This window comes from Colias philodice, chromosome 8, assembly GCF_061535455.1.
Source record: "Colias philodice isolate Cphi_HAF_F1 chromosome 8, ilColPhil1 Martin Lab GWU primary, whole genome shotgun sequence".
Classification (NCBI taxonomy): domain Eukaryota; kingdom Metazoa; phylum Arthropoda; class Insecta; order Lepidoptera; family Pieridae; genus Colias; species Colias philodice.
Window position 1 is genome coordinate 10,529,409 of NC_143093.1, and position 20,417 is coordinate 10,549,825.

Genomic DNA, 20,417 nt, shown 5'->3' on the forward strand with positions numbered 1-20,417 from the left:
ACAAATATGATTATTTTGTTGCTCAATCATGAAACAAAACCGTAAAAAAATATTACATAGGTATCTAATTAAAATATACATTTTCGAAATATACGTCATTCGCCAGTGTGCTTTTCACCAACTATGAAGCGACATGATTGTTAATAATTATTCTTGACCTAAGTTCTTGGCAAACACATTCCTCGGCTCCTCGCTACACATCCTCACACATTATTGGTGGAAAAGTACCCTTATCCGGATATAAATTTATACGTTGTATTGGTTTATTTGTTATGCCAGTCACTCACATTCGCATGCATTCGAAAACCCATATGAGGCCGTTATAATAGTTATGGGTATGATGACATTTGCAAATATTTGTTGCACATGAGCGTAAACCTAAGGCGTAAACTAGAGATGAAACGGATAGCAGTTTGGCCGGATACCGGATACCGGATATTCGGCCGACCAAGTGGCCGGATAGCCGAATATCCGGCCGCCGAATATCCGGCGAAACTTAGCCGTTTGCGTAGGCGTCGCGCGAACGATAGGATGGACTCGGTTCGATTCTTTTCGTTGATGAGTGAAGTTAACAATTGTACAATTTTATTATTGTGTCGATTGCATGCAGGGCAGACACGTGCGTGATCGTTTTTAGGTTATAATTTTATTTGTGCTCTTATTATTTTAAGTACATACATATATAGTATATACATAGGTCTAAAAGATTTAGCAACGAGAAATGGCATCGGTGAACAAAAGATCGTCTTTATGGGAATACTTTGACATAAGCAGTGAAAATAAAAAGTTAGCTCTACAGCAATGTTAATATTTCTCGTGGCGGCGAAGCGAAAAAAGCAGGTAATGTATCTAATAATAAATAATCTAATTGCAATAATTTTAATACCTATCAAGTAAAATTATATCTTGCAAGTTTCGTAACATAATTATTGATTTCGGGGAAATGTGATTCTTGCTGAATAAAGCAATTAATTACTCAAAAATATGTTTCTTTTATCCAGCTATTTTTTTTTAATCGGCCGGATGTATATCCGGCCGAATAGTAGCTATCCGGTATTCGGCCGGATAGTATTATGGCGGCCGGATAGGCCGGATACCGGATAGTTACCGGATATCCGTTTCATCTCTAGCGTAAACACAGCGTACGTGGCGTAAACATTTGTACTTACTACAGAAGTTACATTGTACTAATAAGTGAGTGCAAGTGAGTATCCGTGTTAAAATCTAGTATTAGTGACGCGTTTGTTGTGTTTGTATCTTCAACGTTCTTATTTTTATTCTTTTCATCTTCTTTTTATTTTAAAAGTACGTGTAGCACTAGCATTATCCCATAGACAAAAATTAGCAAATGACAGTGAGTGACAGCAAGTGCCAGCCTCTATCTTTGAAATCTTTTTGAAATCAATTTGAAATTGAAATGTTGACAATTTAATACTTGTCTGACAAAAATATTTAAATTTTTAAGTCTAATAATAATATTACTATAAAAATTATCATTTAAATAAATGTATTAAACTTAGACGAATGGTTTAAAATTTATTGTACAGCACTTATGATTTTAATATCACTGAACAACACTAAGTACTGTAAAAATATATTCTTATTAAATATCAAGTATTTTTCTAAAGATATCCAGTTCCTTAATTAATCTATAACTAACAATGGAGAGGTTGGTATTGCTCTTATTTTAAAATTTAAATAACAATTGCAATACACTTAAAAATAAATCTATTTGTTTTAGAATAGTGCATTTTGACTTCAAAGGAGCACCTTTGAAAGTGTCGTATTTAGAAAAGGTAAGTTTCAGTTTAATTTTATTTTATATACATTTCTTTTATGTAAGTAATACTACTAGATAGTTCATATTCTCCATCTTACAACTTTTGTACTAGAATAACTTTTACTTGAATTTTAATAGTAAGACGAGAAGAAGAGAGTGTACCTCCATCTCAAAAAGTCGGCAACGCATCTGCAGAAACACCTGTAGTTGAATGGGCGGTGGACTCGCTTACGATCAGGCGCTCCACAAGCCCATTTGCCCACTCTAATATATAAAAAACTAGCTTTCCGCCTGCGGCTTCGCCCGCGTTTTCAAAAAAAACCCGCATAGTTCCCGTTCCCGTGGGATTTCCGGGATAAAACCTAGCCTATGTCACTCAGAAATGATGTAGCTTTCCAACAGTGAAAGAATTTTTCAAATCTGCCAAGTAGTTTCGGAGCCTATTCAATTCATACAAACAAACAAACAAACAAAAAATCAAACCTTTCCTCTTTATAATATTTGTATAGAAGTACATATTTTTTGCAAACTACCTACCGCTTAATTCAATAGTTTCTACCAATAAAAATAATTCACAATAATAAATACTTGTTAATTTTAATTATGATATTTTATTATTTGAATAATTAAAGGTGTGCTTGTTTCCTTTACCAATTAAAGACCTTATGAACAATAACTAATCCCTACTTTAAAGCTAGTTTTAATACTAATTTTTAATTTAGAATATTATATTCGAATTAATAAATTTTATGTAATACATATATATTTTCAGGTATTTAATCACATAAAATCATGGGGTGGTACGGGAATTCTAATAGAATGGGAAGACACATTTCCATATACAAAAGATTTGGTGGATTTTGGCAGTGTGAGGGGCTGTGGAGGGGACGGCATGTATTCACAGCAAGATGTGCAAAATATCTTGATGTGCGCTAAAGCAAATGGCCTAGAAGTGGTATGTATATATATGTGGGGATGGTGTAAATAAAAACGCCAAATTAGCCCAATCAGTTTAATTCCCAGACACCGAACAAAAATACATTTTTAACAATCCTCCATTTCTTTTCGTATCGACTATCGAGCCACAAAGTCAAGTCATAGATAAACATCAATCTACAGATAACATATCCACAGAGTAAATAATAGAAAAACACAGACTAAAAATAAAGCTAATTATGAAATACATCTTAATATCTTATCCTATTCCCACACGGTCATCCTGCAGAATCATCTGTCCCAGATGAGTCAACAGTCGCTACCCATGGCTTCATCATATCAGCTGAGCTTGAGGTTCTCAGAGGTCCTTCACCCTGACCTATCTTCCTTAAATTATAACGTTCATTTCTCTTCTTCTCAATAACTTCATACGGGCCGAGGTATTTTGGATAAAGTTTATAACCTTGTACAAATTGTGTCCTTTTAATCGCTACTAAATCACCTACTTCGTAATTATTCGACTTCTTCCTCTTTTTATTATAATTTTTAATATTTTCATCTTGTATATTCTGAATATTTGCTTTCGCCATCCTTCTTAATTCTTCACGGTCGTTGTAAAAATGTTGCTGAAACTCTTCCTGTATTTTATTGTAAATATCATCATCTTTATCATTCATTTTGATTCCTGTTAACAGTTGGAAAGGTGACATCTTTATACTTCTCTGATATGTGTTATTCAAACATCTTTGCAATTTACTAATATGTTTATACCATTTCGTAGGGTCGTCTGATGATAATTTGCTTAAAACTTCAATAATAATTCTATGTATTCTCTCAACTTGACCATTTCCTCTCGGTTGACCAGTTGTGATCGTATGATGCATAATTCCTTCTTCTTCGCAGTATTCTTTAAACATGTTGGATGTAAATGAAGTGTTGCGGTCGCTTATGATTCGTTGCGGCGAGCCAAACGTCTGCTTTTGAATGTTTAATTTATCTATTACTTCATTGGTGGATAGCGTCTTTGTCGGATAAATCCATGTAAACTTTGTGAATCCATCTACAACGGTAAGAATGTATTTATAATTTTTATTGGTGGATGTCAACGGTCCTAGATGATCAATATGGTAAGTAGACAATGGTAAATCACCTTTATCTATTACATGTAGAAATCCCTCCTTCTTTCCTCTTTTATTTGCATTAAGTATACATTCCACGCAATTATCAATGTTTGTTTTAATCTTTTCCTTTAAATTCTCTATATAATAATTTCTATTTATTAATTCCTCAGTTTTAACACAACCAAAATGTCCGTTTTCATGATGTTTTCTTATAATTTCATTTTGCATTTTCTTAGGTACAACCATTAATTTATTTCCATCCTTAATCTTCCATAACATTCCATTCTCTAAAACATAGTCATCATAAGATTCCTTTTCTAATACTTTCTTTATTAGTTTTATTTGCAGATCATCGTCTTGAGCTCTTCGCAAACGTGCTGCGGTATCGGTAAGTACAATTAAATTCTTTATAGGCTGTCGGCTGAGAGCATCTGCATGTTTCATCCTTGCTGCAGGCCGATGTTCAATCGTGTAGTCATATTCTTCAAGTAAGAGTGCCCAGCGAGCTACTCTAGGAGGTAAGTCCTTTTTCTGCAATGTCATAGTCAAGGCGGAGCAGTCTGTAACAATTTTAAATTTAATACCTAGTAAGTATACTCTGAACTTTTTAACAGCTTCAACAATAGCTAATATTTCTAAATAATAACTGTGATACTTTTTTTCAGTAGCGGATGTCTTCTTGCTCATGTAATAAACGGGATGCATCTTATTATCTGTTAAACTCCTTTGCAATAATACAGCACCATATCCTTCAGCACTTGCATCTGTGTGTAGTTCTGTTTCTAAATTCGGATCATAAATCTTCAAGACTGGAGATTGACATAAAATAAACTTTAATTTCTGAAATGCTTTTTCACAGTCTAAATTAAAATTAAAAACAGTACCTTTCTTTAGTAGATCAGTCAGAGGTTTTGCTATTAATGAATAATCCTTTATAAATTTTCTAAAATAACCTGTTAGTCCGAGGAAACTTTGAAGTGACTTTATATTGTTAGGAGTCTGAAAATGTTCTACAGCGGCAATTTTCTCCACTGAAGGTTTAATTTCACCTTCTGAAACAATATAACCCAAGTAATTAATACTTTTTTGCATAAAATAACATTTATCCCAGTTAAATAATAAACCATACTCTTCAGCTCTGTCAAATACTCTTTGTAAATTAACAAATCCTTCCTCTGCAGATTGAAATGGTAAAATGAGATCGTCAAGATATGATAGAACAATACCATCCATAATAAGATCCTGAAAAATGTCATTAATAAATCTCTGAAAAACAGAAGGAGCAGTGCATAAGCCAAAAGGCATCTTAATAAATTCATATTGACCTCGTGGTGTCACAAATGATGTATACTTCTGACTATTAATATGAACATTCACATGTAAAAATCCATTTTTTAAATCAAGCGAGGTAAACATTTTAGCATAAGTTAATCTGTCTAATTGATCTTCAATCAGTGGTAGTGGATATCTTTCTTTAATAATTTTCTTATTCAATTTCCTGTAATCAACGCACAATCTATAGTTTCCATTCTTCTTTTTTGCAAGCACAATTGGACTAGCATAATCAGACTTACTTGTTTTTATTATTCCTTCATCAAGCCATTCTTTAATCTGTTTGTCAACAATGTTAAGCTCCAAAGGTGACAATCGTCGTGGATTCTGATAAACTGGTACATCATCGGTTAATAATATTTTAAGTTTTACATTTGATTCTTTAGTACATCTTTTGGGGTTATATTCTTTTATAATATTCTGTATTTTATTCTTATATTCTTTGTTTTCAATATTTGTGATATCTTCATTTTCATTCTCTAGCATTGTAAGGTGTAATATTCTTGTTGCAGTGATAGTTCCAGCCTTAAAATTGATTTCTACTTCTTTCAGTACAGGATTTCCTAATATAATGTTGACAGGGATAGCGCCATCATCAACAACATAAAATAAAGTTTCAAAATAACAATCATCAATTTCAATTTTTGCTGTGAAAGATCCTTTTGTATAAATTTCCTTTTCAGCTATTCCAGTTAAAGTCTCTGTTGTTCCTGAACTATAAGATAACAATTTTTCACCTTGAATCTTCCTAAAATAAGACATAATTATTAAATTAGCATCGCTTCCGGTATCAATCAGGGCTTCTACAACAATATTGTTTATTTTCAGCTTCTTAAAAGGTCTCACATCAATATTATTCTTAGTTGACATAATTTCCAAACTCTTCTTTATACTTTTAGAACATTCAGTTGATTTATGGCCAAACAAGTTGCATTTAAAACATTTAATGCCTTTAGTACAATTAGGCGACTCATGATCTAAATCTCCACAATTGAAACATCTCTTTACTCTTAATGTTTTTTGAATTTTCATGCCAATGGACTTTGATACTGAATTACTTTGAATCTTATTAGGTGAATAATATGATTTTTTCTTAATTTCTGAATAAATGTCTAACTTCTTTCTGAATTCTTTAATGTTACAAGCGCCATATAAAATATTTTTGTTGGACTCACTGTCTTTAATACCGTCGATGACATATTCCATCAGGGCTTCATCTTCAACATTCCCAAGTACTGCAAGTTCCTTCATATGTAAAAAATATTGCTGATGAGTCTCATTCATCTTCATCCGGCGTGTTGAAAGTCTCTTGTGAACAGTTGCACTGTTCAACTTCTTACCAAATTCCTCGCGGAGCTCAGACTTAAGTGTATCCCACGTGGTGATCCCACTTAGTGAACGTAAAAATAGCTTGGCGGTCCCCGTGAGGAGCCGCTTCGAAAATATGAGTTTTTCTAATTCGCCCCATTGCATTAGAGAGGAAACGTCTTCAAATTCTCTTATGAAAGCCTCGACGCCATAAGCATCATCACCCGAAAATGGCGTCATTGATTTTTCTAAATCAGTAAAGGAAATACGCAGCGATGGTTCACCATAATCATCATCATCCTTTAATAGTCGTTTCGGCGGCATGTTGAATAATGTAAATAATAAGTTTTATATAGTCTTCAAGTCGTAATCGTATAATCATAAGCTTCTTTAAATCTTAGTCTTCTTAGTTCATAATTCGTAAAGTCTTAATCTGGTTTAATCAGCGGCATCATAATCTTCCGCTGTTTTTCTTTATTCCACCATCCCGGACGAGCCCCCAAATTATGTGGGGATGGTGTAAATAAAAACGCCAAATTAGCCCAATCAGTTTAATTCCCAGACACCGAACAAAAATACATTTTTAACAATCCTCCATTTCTTTTCGTATCGACTATCGAGCCATAGGGATGGCGATCTGAGATCGATTAATCGAAGAATCGATTTTTCGAGCAGAAAATATCGATTTTTTAAATCGATATGAAGTACTGTGTCGATTCACTGAATCGATATATCACCCTTGAAAATCGACATTCGATTTTTTCTGTTTTGGTATAAACCATACAATTATTTGCATTTAGTTGAATGTGCCTGAATTATAAGAGTGCTGCCGGTTAAAGAGTTAACTACTCATAAACTCGCGAGATGGCTGTATGTTTAGTATCCTTTACTCGCCTCTCTTTAATAAAAAAGTTACGTTAGTAGTCTTTGACTTTATGTATTGTGTGTGTGACGATTGATATTGCAATTTGCATTATTCATTTGTTGTTGTCGTTTATTGAATACTGTTATTAGCATAATATAAGTATTTTGCATGATTGATAATTGATTTTCATCAGATTTTCATGTAGTGTTTGTTGCGAAATAATAACTAATTGAGAGTAGGTAAGGTAAGTAAATAAGTAAAGCGCTTCTTATTTTTCACTTTGACGCTATTATTTTCAGTTTGTTCTGTTATTGTTTGATATCCTTATAGTTTGATACGGTAATAAAAATAATAATTGTTATTTTTGAATTCCCTGATTTTATTGATAAGATATCGTTAATTGCAATATTAATCTTGTTTTTAGTAAAATTGATACAAATTTACATTGTTAATGCAAACTTGAAAAAAAGATCGATTTTTTAAGAATCGATTTTGTAGGCCTCGATTTTTCGTGAATCGATTCATTAGACTACGATTCGAATCGATTTAAAAATCGATCTTTTTCGTAAAGAATCGCCATCCCTACGAGCCACAAAGTCAAGTCATAGATAAACATCAATCTACAGATAACATATCCACAGAGTAAATAATAGAAAAACACAGACTAAAAATAAAGCTAATTATGAAATACATCTTAATATCTTATCCTATTCCCACATATATTTAATAAATATTAACTAGCTTACCGCCCGCGGCCTTGCTTGCATTAAAAAAAAACTATTCCCGTTCCTGTAGAATTTCTGGGATAAAAAAATTAAATTCAAGTTTCAAATTAAACTTCTATGTGTGCCAAATGTTATTGTTATCGGCTCAGTAGTATTTGTGTGAAAGGGTAACAAACATACATACTCACAAACTTTAGCATTTATAATTTTAGTAGGATTATTATAGCTGTAATGTGATTTAAAGATATAGATCAGTCAGAATCGACATTGAAAATCGAGAATTTAACAATAATTCCAAAAGTTTTCAAACTTCGGTCAAGTAAATGGTACATTGGGACGACAATAAATCTCATTTTGCATTTTGCAACCTTGTCCGCAGTCCGGAACATTGTTAAAATTGCAATTAAATTATTTTTTGCTGTATGGTCGTGAAAAAAATTCCAAAAGTTCTGCAAACTTAACACAGATATCGGAAATATATACCGAACGGTTGTATAAATTTGCAACCTTTTTCGTTGACCGGAACATGTTTATTTATAATTATTTTTAATTCGTGGTCATTTTTTCGAGTAAGGTGGTCTCGGAATAATTACAAAAGTTTTGGAACTTGATTGCAAACTTCGAAAACATCTATTCTGGTGCATTTACAAATTTGCAACCTCATTCAGTTTAATAAAAAAAAAAAACATTAATATTCAATATTAAAAGATGTTCCGTACACTGAGATTGGTTGCAAATTTAATACGTGATATGAAATATTATATCGAAAACTTCCCCAAGTTTGCAGAACTTTTGGAATTTTTTTCAGGACCATACAGCAAAAAATAATTTAATTGCAGTTCCGGACTGCGGACAAGGTTGCAAAATGGAATTTATTGTCGTCCCAATGTACCATTCACTTGACCGAAGTTTGATAACTTTTGGAATTATTGTGAATTGAATGTCTAGACTGACTGGAGTAATAATATTGATGTCTATTGGAGCTCTGTAGAGTTTGCAGTGAAGATATTTTACATCTATTTGTCATATTCACTGTTTAATTTACTAGTCTTTTGGAAATAGGACCCTAAGCTTTTAGGTTCTTTTTGTATATTATATACATTGAATTTATTGAAGTAAATGTTGAATTGAAGAAAGAATAAACTAAACATTTGATTCTTTGACATCATAACAATGGCCTACTTCCTAGCTGTGTAATAGTGATAAACCATTTTTACATATTTCATATTTTATACAAAATAAAACAACAAAGATATAAATGTTTAATTAAAAATATATAAATAACTATAAATATATACAATTAGACTTTTAGACAATTATTTCTTATTTTTTTAAACAAAATACTTCCAAAGAACGATTAAAATTTGATGTTAAATGTTAACAAATATTTACGCGAAATGGTGAATGTCCATCTGATCCGACGGTCCAAAAGCAAGAGAGCGCGACGTCTGTTATCTGCCACGTTCTATTGCCTATTCCACTAACTATACATAATCAAAAACATTACAAAACGTTCAATTTCTACAGATACAACTGATCCAAACAATCGGTCACATGGAGTTTGTACTAAAGCACCCTCAGTGCATCCACCTTCGGGAGTCCCCCCGTTCCCCAGCAGTGCTCTGCCCCACAAAACCAGAAGCTCTACGGCTTGTATGTAATCTGCTTCAACAGACTTTGGAAGCGCAGCCGGATGCTAAGTATATACATATTGGCGCCGATGAGGTTAGTAACATGATATAACAACAAAATTTCTAAACATTGACGGCCTTAAATATAAATTTATAAAGAATAGAAAAAATTCGATCACGAGGCGGGACTCGAACCCGCATCCTTTCGCGCCATTCCAGGGCGGATGCCTGACCAACTCAGCCACTCGTGACCCGCCAGAGCGATCGAATTTATTCTATTCCTTCAGTTTTATGTGTCTTAAGGCTTTACTAATAAAAATTTAAACAATGGATAAATTTCTACCATTTTCTACCATAGCTGTGTCCTGCTCTTGCTCACATGAAACATCAATCATAAAAACGAGACAGGTTATTGCAATAACTAATCCATTGCATAGCGAATGGGTAACATTTTATTAGTAAGACAGATAATACTTAAAATCATTCAATCCAATATTGGAATAGAAAAATGTGCAAATTTATGATAGACTCGGAATTTAGATGTAAAACTTTATTTTTCATAGGGTCATCAAGGTTTTTGAATCAGGTATGGGCTAGCAATAATAATATGTGTGCATAATATATTATATTATTTTGATATGTTTTATATTGAACAAAATCACAGATGAACAAGTGAAAACAAATCCTTATTTATAAATGGTATGTTTTCATCAGTTGCAAAATTGTAATTTTTTGGTTACTCACCGTTAACAAACAAACAAAATAATAAATTTAGCAAAGTATACAATTAGTGACAGAAAATATATATGACTAGCTGTTCCCCGCGGTTTCACTCGCATTGCTCCGCTCCTATTGGTCTTAGCAAAAGCTTAGTATGGGATCAGATCGTGCCGAGTGTGAAAATTGTCGCGAAATATTAAAATATTAAATAAATATTTGTTCCAGGTATGGCATTCTGCAGTATGTCCAGATTGTCAAAGAAAAGCGTCCACACATAAGTACAAAGTGGCAGCTTTATATCTCGACCATATACGAGAAGTGGCGTTATTTGTTAAACGGTTTAGACCAAATATAACTATACTCATGTGGGATGATATGCTACGACAGATGAGCGTTGAAACTCTGCAAGGTATGAAATTATTATTAACTAGCGGTCCGCCCCGGCTTCGAAGGTAGCCTATGTTCTTTCTCAGGGTCTAAAGATTGTCTGTGCCAAATTTCATCAAAATCGGTCCTGTAGTTTATGCGTGAAAACCATACATGCATACATAATTACAAACCTTTCCTCTTTATAATATTAGTATAGATAGATATAAATATATAATACATAATTATTATTCGACTGACTGGTTGGCTTGGTTGGTAGTGGCCCTGCCTTCCAAGCCAGAGGTCGTGGGTTCGATTCCCACCTGGGGCAAATATTTGTGTGATGAACATAGATGTTTGCTCTGTGTCTGGGTGTTAATTACATATCTATATAAGTATTTATTTAAAAATTATATACGTATGTTTATCAGCCATCTGGTTTCCATAACACAAGCGAACGCTTAGTATGGGATCAGATTGTGCCGTGTGTGAAAATTGTCCTGAAATATTTATTTATTTATTATTACAACTGTATTTATTTAAAAATATATATGTATGTATAAAGCTTCAAGCCGTCAACTGCGCGGTTTGTAGCGACAACTCGAGCAGTCAACGACCGACCGCTCGAGCAGTCCGTGTACGGCCGGGCTAAAACCCAATAAATTATATACTAAAATCTTCCTCTTGAATCACTCTATTAAAAAAAAAAGTGTGTGCGTGTAACCTTTACGCGCGATTGAAGTAAAACTTCTTTGGCGTTGACGACATATATCACTGAAATGATTAAATATTAACTTAAATAAATAAATATTATATTATAATTTAATTATATTTATTATTCATGTGCTTTACAAAGATTATTTAAATGTTATATTAATATTATTCATTCGAAACAGGTAATTGAATGTCATCATAATTTCTTACGTACGAAATTATAGGTTTGTGGTAACTATAATGTGAAACATAAATTTTACTCTCTAAATTTGCTACTTTTCTTGAAAATACAGCATCTATCGTTGTACCGAAACGCGTTGTTGAATGAAGTCGAGAAGTATTCATAGATAAATCAAATTTTTCTTCTAAAAAATCAATTAACGGCTGAGATTCCTGAGAGCGAAAATTAACATTAAAATCTCCAGTTAGAATCATCGGTAATTCATGATAATTACTATTTAAAAGTCGAGAACCTTCAATTGTGAAGTGAAGTAATTGCTGATGAATAAATTTTATGATATTTGTCAGGCTAGTATTTGTAGAAATATAAATAACAACGATAATCACAGGTTGGTCATTCGTATTAACACATCGAACCAAGGCGATGTCACCAATTTGTGAAACCTCATCGGAAATTTGTGATAATATAGTTGGTGAAATATTTTGAATTGGTGTTACATTGTTCAGTGTATCTGTAGATGAATGATATACAGCTACTCCACCAGCAGTTGAGTTGGGTCGTTTGTATTGGGTAACGCAATAAAAATTTTCAATAAGAATTTGTTCGTCATTTTTCATCCAAGTTTCGGAAAATAACAGCAATGTGGACCTTTTTAATACTTTATCATTCAGATCAGAAACATGAGCACGTAAACTTTGGCAGTTGAAGGAAAATAGTGTAATGTTACTCTCATTTACAAGGTTATATAATTCTTCCTGTTGTGTTATTAGGCGAGAATTTGAAAGTCTTTCAAATTCACACTGTAAATCAACTATTCCCCCTGGACGCTTTCTTCCATGATAAAATTTGTTGTCATCGGTGTTTGAGACAATGAACAATCCATTTATTACTCGTGATAATGCTACATATAACAGCTGCTGACTGTGACTTTTATTGTATTCATAAACGATTTGATCAAAAGTACCACCTTGAGACTTATGTATTGTAAGCGCACAAGCAGATACTAATGGAAAGTGATTTCTCTTTGCAAATATTGTCTTATTTCTATTCATTGGTACAGATGACGATCTTCGTAAAATTGGGACTGCTGTTCTACTAATATTTAGAGTTTGAATATGATGGGCAGCTTTTTTCCTAATTTTCCTCCTATCTTACCAGGAAACTCAAGCCATAAGCGTATGATGTTATCACTGTCATCACGTTCAATATACACTAACTTTCCAACACAACCGTTGGCTAAGCCATCAGATACATCAATATTGGTTGTAATAATGTAAAATTTGTTAAGAACTAATATGATTTCATAAGGCGATCCTCCTGTATCAATAACTGACATTTTATGAAATTGTTGGCGTACATATGCTTCTTGTTCAACTGAATGACAACCTATATACATATCTGTTGCTATGGATACTACTTTGTCTTCAGCAATATTTAAAATAGATTGATTATAATCCGCAACATGTTTATTTTTATTTTTAATTTACTTATTTTAAAAGTAATAAATAAACAAGTATATTTAGAGATTTTCAAAAAAATTTGCAATTTAAAATAATGTTTTTAAAACTGTTGAATTTTTCATTCACTATTTTCACTATTCACAATTGATCCGTTTGAAAATTTGAAAATAAATAATCCTAATTGATTATGATATTTGCCACTAGCTGGCGTATAAGTCAAGAAGCGTGTAGTATATGACATATACTTACAACCAATCAGAATTATTATTTTTAAATGGCGGAAACTACGCAGACTATAGTAAGCGTTACTTCCGTCAGAAAAAAAATCTGAGTTACTCCCTAGTCGCGCCTAAAGAAGTTTTACTTCAAAAAAAGACGGGTTGCACTCCGGGAGTGCCGGCAGAAGTGAAAACTTGATTATTAACGTTGAGCATGTTTGATATCCATCCGTCTTACGCTTTTTTGATCAGGTCACGTGTCCTGACGCGAGTTTAAGATTTTATACCCATTACAGAAAAAGTGCTCAACGCCGCTAAAGAAGTTTTCACTTCAAAAAAAACAACATCAAAATCTGTTGTGTAGTTTAAAGATTAGATAGAGATATAGGGACAGCAAAAGCTACTTTGTTTTATACTACGTAGTGAAAAACTAATATCTCAAAAAACCTTAATTTTTGTCTTTTTGCACAACTCTCTTCTTCTACTGTCTTACTATATTATAAAACTCAAAGGTGACTGATATAGTGATCTATCAACGCACAGCCCAAACCACTGGACGTGTCGGGCTGAAATTTGGCATGCAGGTAGATGTAAGGACGTAGGCATCCGCTAAGAAAGGATTTCGCAAAGTTCTTGCGGGAACGGGGAAAAACGGGGATGCACGTACAAAGTCGTGGGTGGAAGCTAGTCTTACTATATTATTTAACCTGAAGTATCAACTACAGTATATTTACAGCATACAACCTTCGAGATTTAATACAACCAGTACTATGGAACTATAACACTACGGAACATTTCCAAATCGAGAAGCCTCTATGGGACAAATACGTTCCTATTTTCACTGATGTATGGGCAGGTTCCGCTTTTAAAGGCGCTAATGGCAGTAGTCAGGTATGTTTGTATGTTTGTCCCTGTAACAGTCCGAAATGGATAATTTGATTTTAATGAAATTGGGGTTAGCAATGGATGTAAGATATGACTGGAATCAGTGTTGTTTTTAATAGTTTTGACTGACTGGTTGGCTTGGTTGGTAGTGGCCCTGCGTTCCAAGCCAGAGGTCGTGGGTTCGATCCCCACCCGGGGCAAATATTTGTGTGATGAATATAGATGTTTGCTCTGTGTCTGTTAATTATCTATATAAGTATTTATTTAAAATAAAATAAGTATGTATGTTTATCAGCCATCTGGTTTCCATAACACAAGCGAAAGCTTAGTATGGGATCAGATCGTGCCGTGTGTGAAAATATTTATTTATAGTTTTAATTATTTATTCAGTAAAAGTGTGATTAGATTTACTGGATGTAAGATTGAATTAAACATTGAATACCATTCGAAAACTATGTACTACAAATTTTCATCATTCTTGTATCAGGATATACATTATAGTTACTAAAATTCAATAAATAAATATTATATAGTAAGTAACTAAATCCTTTTAGCTGAAATACCTGAAAGTAAATAAGGATATAGTAATAAGTTTTTTTTTATTGGTTGACAGATGCATTCATTTATTTATTCATTGATGCATCGATTCACTGATGCATTTATGAGATGATTCATTTGTTCTGATTATAATGTTTATATAATATTTTTAGGTGCTATCGCCTGTGAGTCGATATGTGAGCAATCAAGAGGCATGGCGGAGGGCGATTACACGAAAACCAGATAGCATAAGATTTGTTGGTGTTATATTAACGGGATGGTCGAGGTTATACTTTTTTATTATCTATATATATATTTATGTTTATCAGCCATTTGGTTTCCATAACAAAAGTAAAAACCTTAGTATGGGATCAGATTGTATCGTGTGTGAAAAATGTCCTGAAATATTTAAAATAAATACTGTTTATTGATATAAAATACTAGTTTTCCGCCCGCATGGGCAGTGTGTAGGTAGTGTGATTTATGTTTTAAGCTACTTTTTACTAATCTAATTCTGCCGTAAATCATTCATGAAGTCGTCAGTTGAAAGTTACTTTTTGTTGTTTAGAAATTAACCCATTGACCACCGAGCGGCCCGACCGGGCCGAGACACAATAGATTTTCTATTGTGTCTGTGATCCGAGGACTGACGGATTAAATAATTTGACGGATTTTAAACATTATTCATTACATTATAGTGCAAAGTGTGCGAAACGACGGATAATAATAAGTACACTTGATGAGTAAAACGCGTTTAAAATCCGTTAGTCTTTAAGTTCTAAGTGTATAATACTCGCGTAAAATAAACACACAAGAAAATACTAGCTTTTATAATTTAAAAAAAATACTTCACACAGCTCGCTTTTGAATTATATAATAATACTGAAATAAAGAATAAAAGGTTAGATAAAAGGCAATGGTATAAATTTCTTATTACAGATACGATCACTACGCTACATTGTGTGAACTGCTGCCCGTCTCTTTGCCAAGTTTGTTCAGCTGCCTGAAAGTGTGGATGAGGCCAGACGATACTGAAAGTGGTAAATAATATATTAATTATAATTATATTATTATTTGACTGACCGGTTGGCTTGGTTGGTAGTGGCCCTGCCTTCCAAGCCAGAGTTCGTGGGTTCGATTCCCACCCGGGGCAAATATTTGTGTGATGAACATAGATGTTTGTTCTGTGTCTGGGTGTTAATTATCAGTAATTATAAGTACTTATTTAAAAATTATATACCTATGTATGTTTATCAGCCATCTGGTTTCCATAACACAAGCGAAAGATTAGTATGGGATCAGATCGTGCCGTGTGTGAAAATTGTCCTGAAATATTTATTTATTTATTTATTATTGAGTACATATAAACTAGTATTATACCCATGGCTTTGCTTGATTGCATTGTGCATTCCTCGTAAAAATCTCAATTAATTCGGTTACTTGCCCAAAGAATTAATTTTGTCGTTAAAATAGAGCGTAGAATGACCGAAGCTTGTTAGAATAGAACACCATAAACTTCGTTCTGTATAAGGTATCCGCTAGACGCCGAGTTCGATAAAATTATAGATATATAACGCATTTGTATGGCATAAAACCAAATGTACAAATTCAAAATTATAGCTACTAAATATATAAAAAATAAAGTTGTTAAAAAATACGTTTTGAGTTGTGCCTGTGTGTAAATTATTACATTACTAGCGACCCGCCCCGGCTTCGCACGGGTGCAATGCTGATACTAAATACACTACAGAAAAATTGTGAACGTTGTATAGGTATAAAAATATAGCGGCCCGCTCCGGCCTCCGGCATCGCACGGGTATAAAATACATAGCCGGGCGGCCGCAAACGCTACGTCCTGCAATTTTTAAATCTGTAATATCTTCGAAAATATTCACTTAAATCATACGGTGTAAAGGGCCATATAGATCTATATTAAATGAACAATGTATCCATGGTATTTAATTGGTTAAGGATTAATGCTGTATTGGTTAAAATCGCTTCGAAAATTAGCCATTATTTGTCGTAAAAAGTAAATGACAAAAAAAAGTTATTGTGGGTTATCCATAAGAGATAGACATATACCATCGCGGACTTTTCTGTAGACCTTTTCAATGTGTATAATACTTAGTACATTATTTTGATAAAACTCGTAGGGTTCAGCCTGCGTTTGCAATGTAAGCGGAATAAATGTAATTTTTTACGACATCACATTAGAAACCTCAAAAATAACAGTACTTCTCCACTACTTAATGGATCTTATTATACATATAAACCTTCCTCTTGAATCACTCTATCTATTAAAAAAAACCGCATCAAAATCCGTTGCGTAGTTTCAAAGATTTAAGCGTACAAAGGGACATAGGGACATAGGGACATAGGGACAGGGAAAGCGACTTTGTTTTATACTATGTAGTGATTCTGTATAAGGTATCCGCTAGACGCCGAGTTCGATAAAATTATAGATATATAACGCATTTGTATGGCATAAAACCAAATGTACAAATTCAAAATTATAGCTACTAAATATATAAAAAATAAAGTTGTTAAAAAATACGTTTTGAGTTGTGCCTGTGTGTAAATTATTACATTATTAGTACATATCAAGCTATTTGTTTATTGAACTTAATTTATTTTCTAAACGCTTTTGAATGCTGTTAGAACTTAAATAAACATTACACATTTATTTTCAGAAGCAGTAAGCGATGTGTTATCCGAAAATGAATGGAGTGGTATCGAATTAGCTCGTTGCATTCACTCGTTCGTAATGTTGCGCGAACGTTGCGGGCAACTGTTGCACGGAGATGCGTTAGTATTTTAGTTGTATATTTAACTAGCTGTGTTCCGCGGTTTTACCCGCAGTGCTCCGCTCCTGTTGGTCTGAGCGTAATGATATATAGCCTACAGCCTTCCTCGATAAATGGGCTATCTAACACCGAAATAAATTGTCAAATCGGACTACTAGTTCCAGAGATTAGCGCGTTACAAATAAACAAACTCTTCATCATAATATTAGTATAGATTATTCGTTCATTTATTTGCATGCTTTAGTTCGAATGAATAATTCATTTATTTCGTTCATTTATATTCATTGTATCTTTTATTTTTATTTATTGATTCCTTCATTTATTATTTACATTACTGATTCATTCGTTCATCTGTTGATTCATTACATTGAATTATTTCCTAATTTATCCATTAGTTCATGGATTGCTTGATTGATATTAATTAATACGAATGTCATCGTATTCTTTGCTCCTAACATAGTTCTACATACATACAGTCCCGCCTCGTGATCGAATTTTTCCTTTTCTTTATAAATTAATAGTTCTTCATGTTTGTAATGTAAAATAAAGGAGAATCTAGTAGTAATAAAATTGGAAATATAAATATTGTTACAGAGTAGCGACATGGTTAAACCCGTGGCAGATACAAAACGGCTACACCAGTCCGGTACAAGTGGAGAGTTTAGCGAACGCTTCGCATGCGTAAGTATAATAGACTAGCTTGAAGCCGTGGCTTTGTTTACATAAAGGCTGTTTATTAATATAAAAGTTTAGGCCTTTAGGTCATGTCTTTATACTACATCTTGTTTTTTTAAGCCAAATTTATATAGGTTTTGTTGAATAATAATCACACGTATTTCAACAGATATATGCGTATAATATAAATTAAATGTACCAAATCCGACATAAAATTAACACGCAAATGATTATTACAATAGTGAAACTAGATCTGCATTATTCATAACATTTTTAAATTATACATACCATTAAAATATCACTACTTACAAACATTTTTTCTTACAGCCTACTCATAGACTTAAAAGGCCTACACACGGAAACTAAACGCCAACTGGAGCTAGTTACTGGCCCGAGAAGTTCGCAAGAGTGGATCGGTAGTTTCTTCGATACAATACTAAAACAAGTAGAAGAGTTGAACAGAGTGGCCACTGTGAGGCGAGATACTAGCGCCAGTGTAAAACCGTTGTAGTGGGAATTGTGAAAATTGAGATAGTGACTAGCGCTAGCCATTGAGATAATATTACTACGTATGGAGGAGACACCACGAACAAAATCTGTGCGCCATTTTTTTGCTCTAACTAAGTTTTTAAAAATTATTATCTAGTTAGGTACTTACCGATAAAAGTTATTCCTTTGCACTTTTCCGTATTACTTGTATTATTTGTGCAATATCGTAACACACACGAAGGCATATTTGATGCGTTTCACTTTAAAACAAATGTGCGTGCAGTTACGCCATATGGCGTATGTTGAGCGGAACATAAGTCATGTAGGCGGTGTCGTCTCCATATGTATATCTCAATGGCGCTAGCACAAAATTTTGTAACGCTAGTGCTATGGCACTTTTCAAGATAACTACCGGGCGAGGTAGCTTGTGTGATGTGTATAGTAGAAATAAGATGGAGTAATAAATAAATAAAAAAAATGGTTGTTTGTAAAGTAGGTTTACGATCGAGATGTTAACGTGATAACGTCTTATTGGTGGCAGCGCTCGAGATGAGACGGGAGATCGGTCCGTCTCTCTCTCGTTATACCTGCGATCGCGCTCGTGAGGTTTTGGTGTGACACAAGTTTCTGAACATGTCACACGACTAAAACGATTTTAAAAACGTTATCACGTTAAAATACTATGAAATGTTCAGTAAGACTGTTGAAAATGGATACAACCCCAAACCGAAATATTGAGAATTGGTAAAATAAATAAAAATAATTAAAAGTGTGAATATTGCCTACTATGGGGCAAAATACTTTCCCCAGTATGAAACTATATCGTAGTGGGATTTGGGTGAGAGTCAAGTGGAAGCGCCAGTAACTAGCGTATACTTTAAAACTTGCAAGTCTCCACAGAATTTTATCAGAATTATCCGAATAGATAGTTGTAAGCCCCAGAATTAAATATATGCGTCAACAATAAGATTATAGAAAAAGAAAGCTGTAGTTTTAGTGAGAGATCAATTTAGCAATAATATGCACATATCATCAGAATGGATAGATTCTTCATCCTTAATGTTAAATCCAAAAGCGTATGAATTTATTCTGCATTAGACAGGAGAGGGACTGGCGCTAGTAAAAATAGTAAAGAAAATATATCTATTAATTTTCTTGCATAAATAGGCGCAAGTCTGAAATTGAGTAGAGAATAATTTGTATCATAATAATTACTATGTATTTATTTATTCTTAAGTAGACGAAGAACGATTACCGCAGTTTTTTAATAAAAATAAAAAATCTGGCTAAGTACGAGTCGGCCTCATATATGAAAGGTTTCAATAGCTATAAATAATGCACAAAATGATTTTTTATGAAATATGCCTACTTACAATGATGCTATATAGACAGACAAACATGCAAAAATATTTAGTAATATAATTTTGATTCTAATATTTTACAGATCTTAAATTCGTGTTACAAAATATTCGGATTTTTTATGTTCTTTAAAAGTGTTTTAGAACTTCACTTAGAAAGTACCGAATATCTAATTTTTGGTTGTAACAGAGCACTAAAAGTAAAGCTTTAATTTAAGCACCAAATGTGAATAAGAATAAACAATAAAATTATAAAACAATACAATTGTTTATTTTATTCATTTTATTAGAGATTGTCTAATCTAAAAATGA

General features: G+C 33.1%; 1 protein-coding gene across 1 annotated transcript; it reads left to right on the forward strand.

Moving 5' to 3' along the window:
• The first annotated feature begins 1,439 nt into the window (after nt 1-1,439).
• On the forward strand, nt 1,440-18,829 carry LOC149486798 (hexosaminidase D-like). The gene is made up of 11 exons (XM_089698500.1): nt 1,440-1,669; nt 1,742-1,796; nt 2,553-2,735; nt 9,595-9,792; nt 10,644-10,827; nt 14,094-14,248; nt 14,953-15,065; nt 15,719-15,819; nt 17,470-17,584; nt 18,178-18,264; nt 18,586-18,829. Exons 1-11 carry the CDS (start codon nt 1,662-1,664, stop codon nt 18,767-18,769), a joined length of 1,383 nt encoding a protein of 460 aa, XP_089554626.1. The 5' UTR covers nt 1,440-1,661; the 3' UTR covers nt 18,770-18,829.
• The last annotated feature ends 1,588 nt before the right edge of the window (nt 18,830-20,417 follow it).

Coding starts and splice junctions, on each gene's coding strand:
- LOC149486798 (XM_089698500.1), top strand. Junction 1,797..2,552: donor AAGTGTCGTATTTAGAAAAG/GTAAGTTTCAGT, acceptor ATATATTTTCAG/GTATTTAATCACATAAAATC. Junction 10,828..14,093: donor GAGCGTTGAAACTCTGCAAG/GTATGAAATTAT, acceptor GTATATTTACAG/CATACAACCTTCGAGATTTA.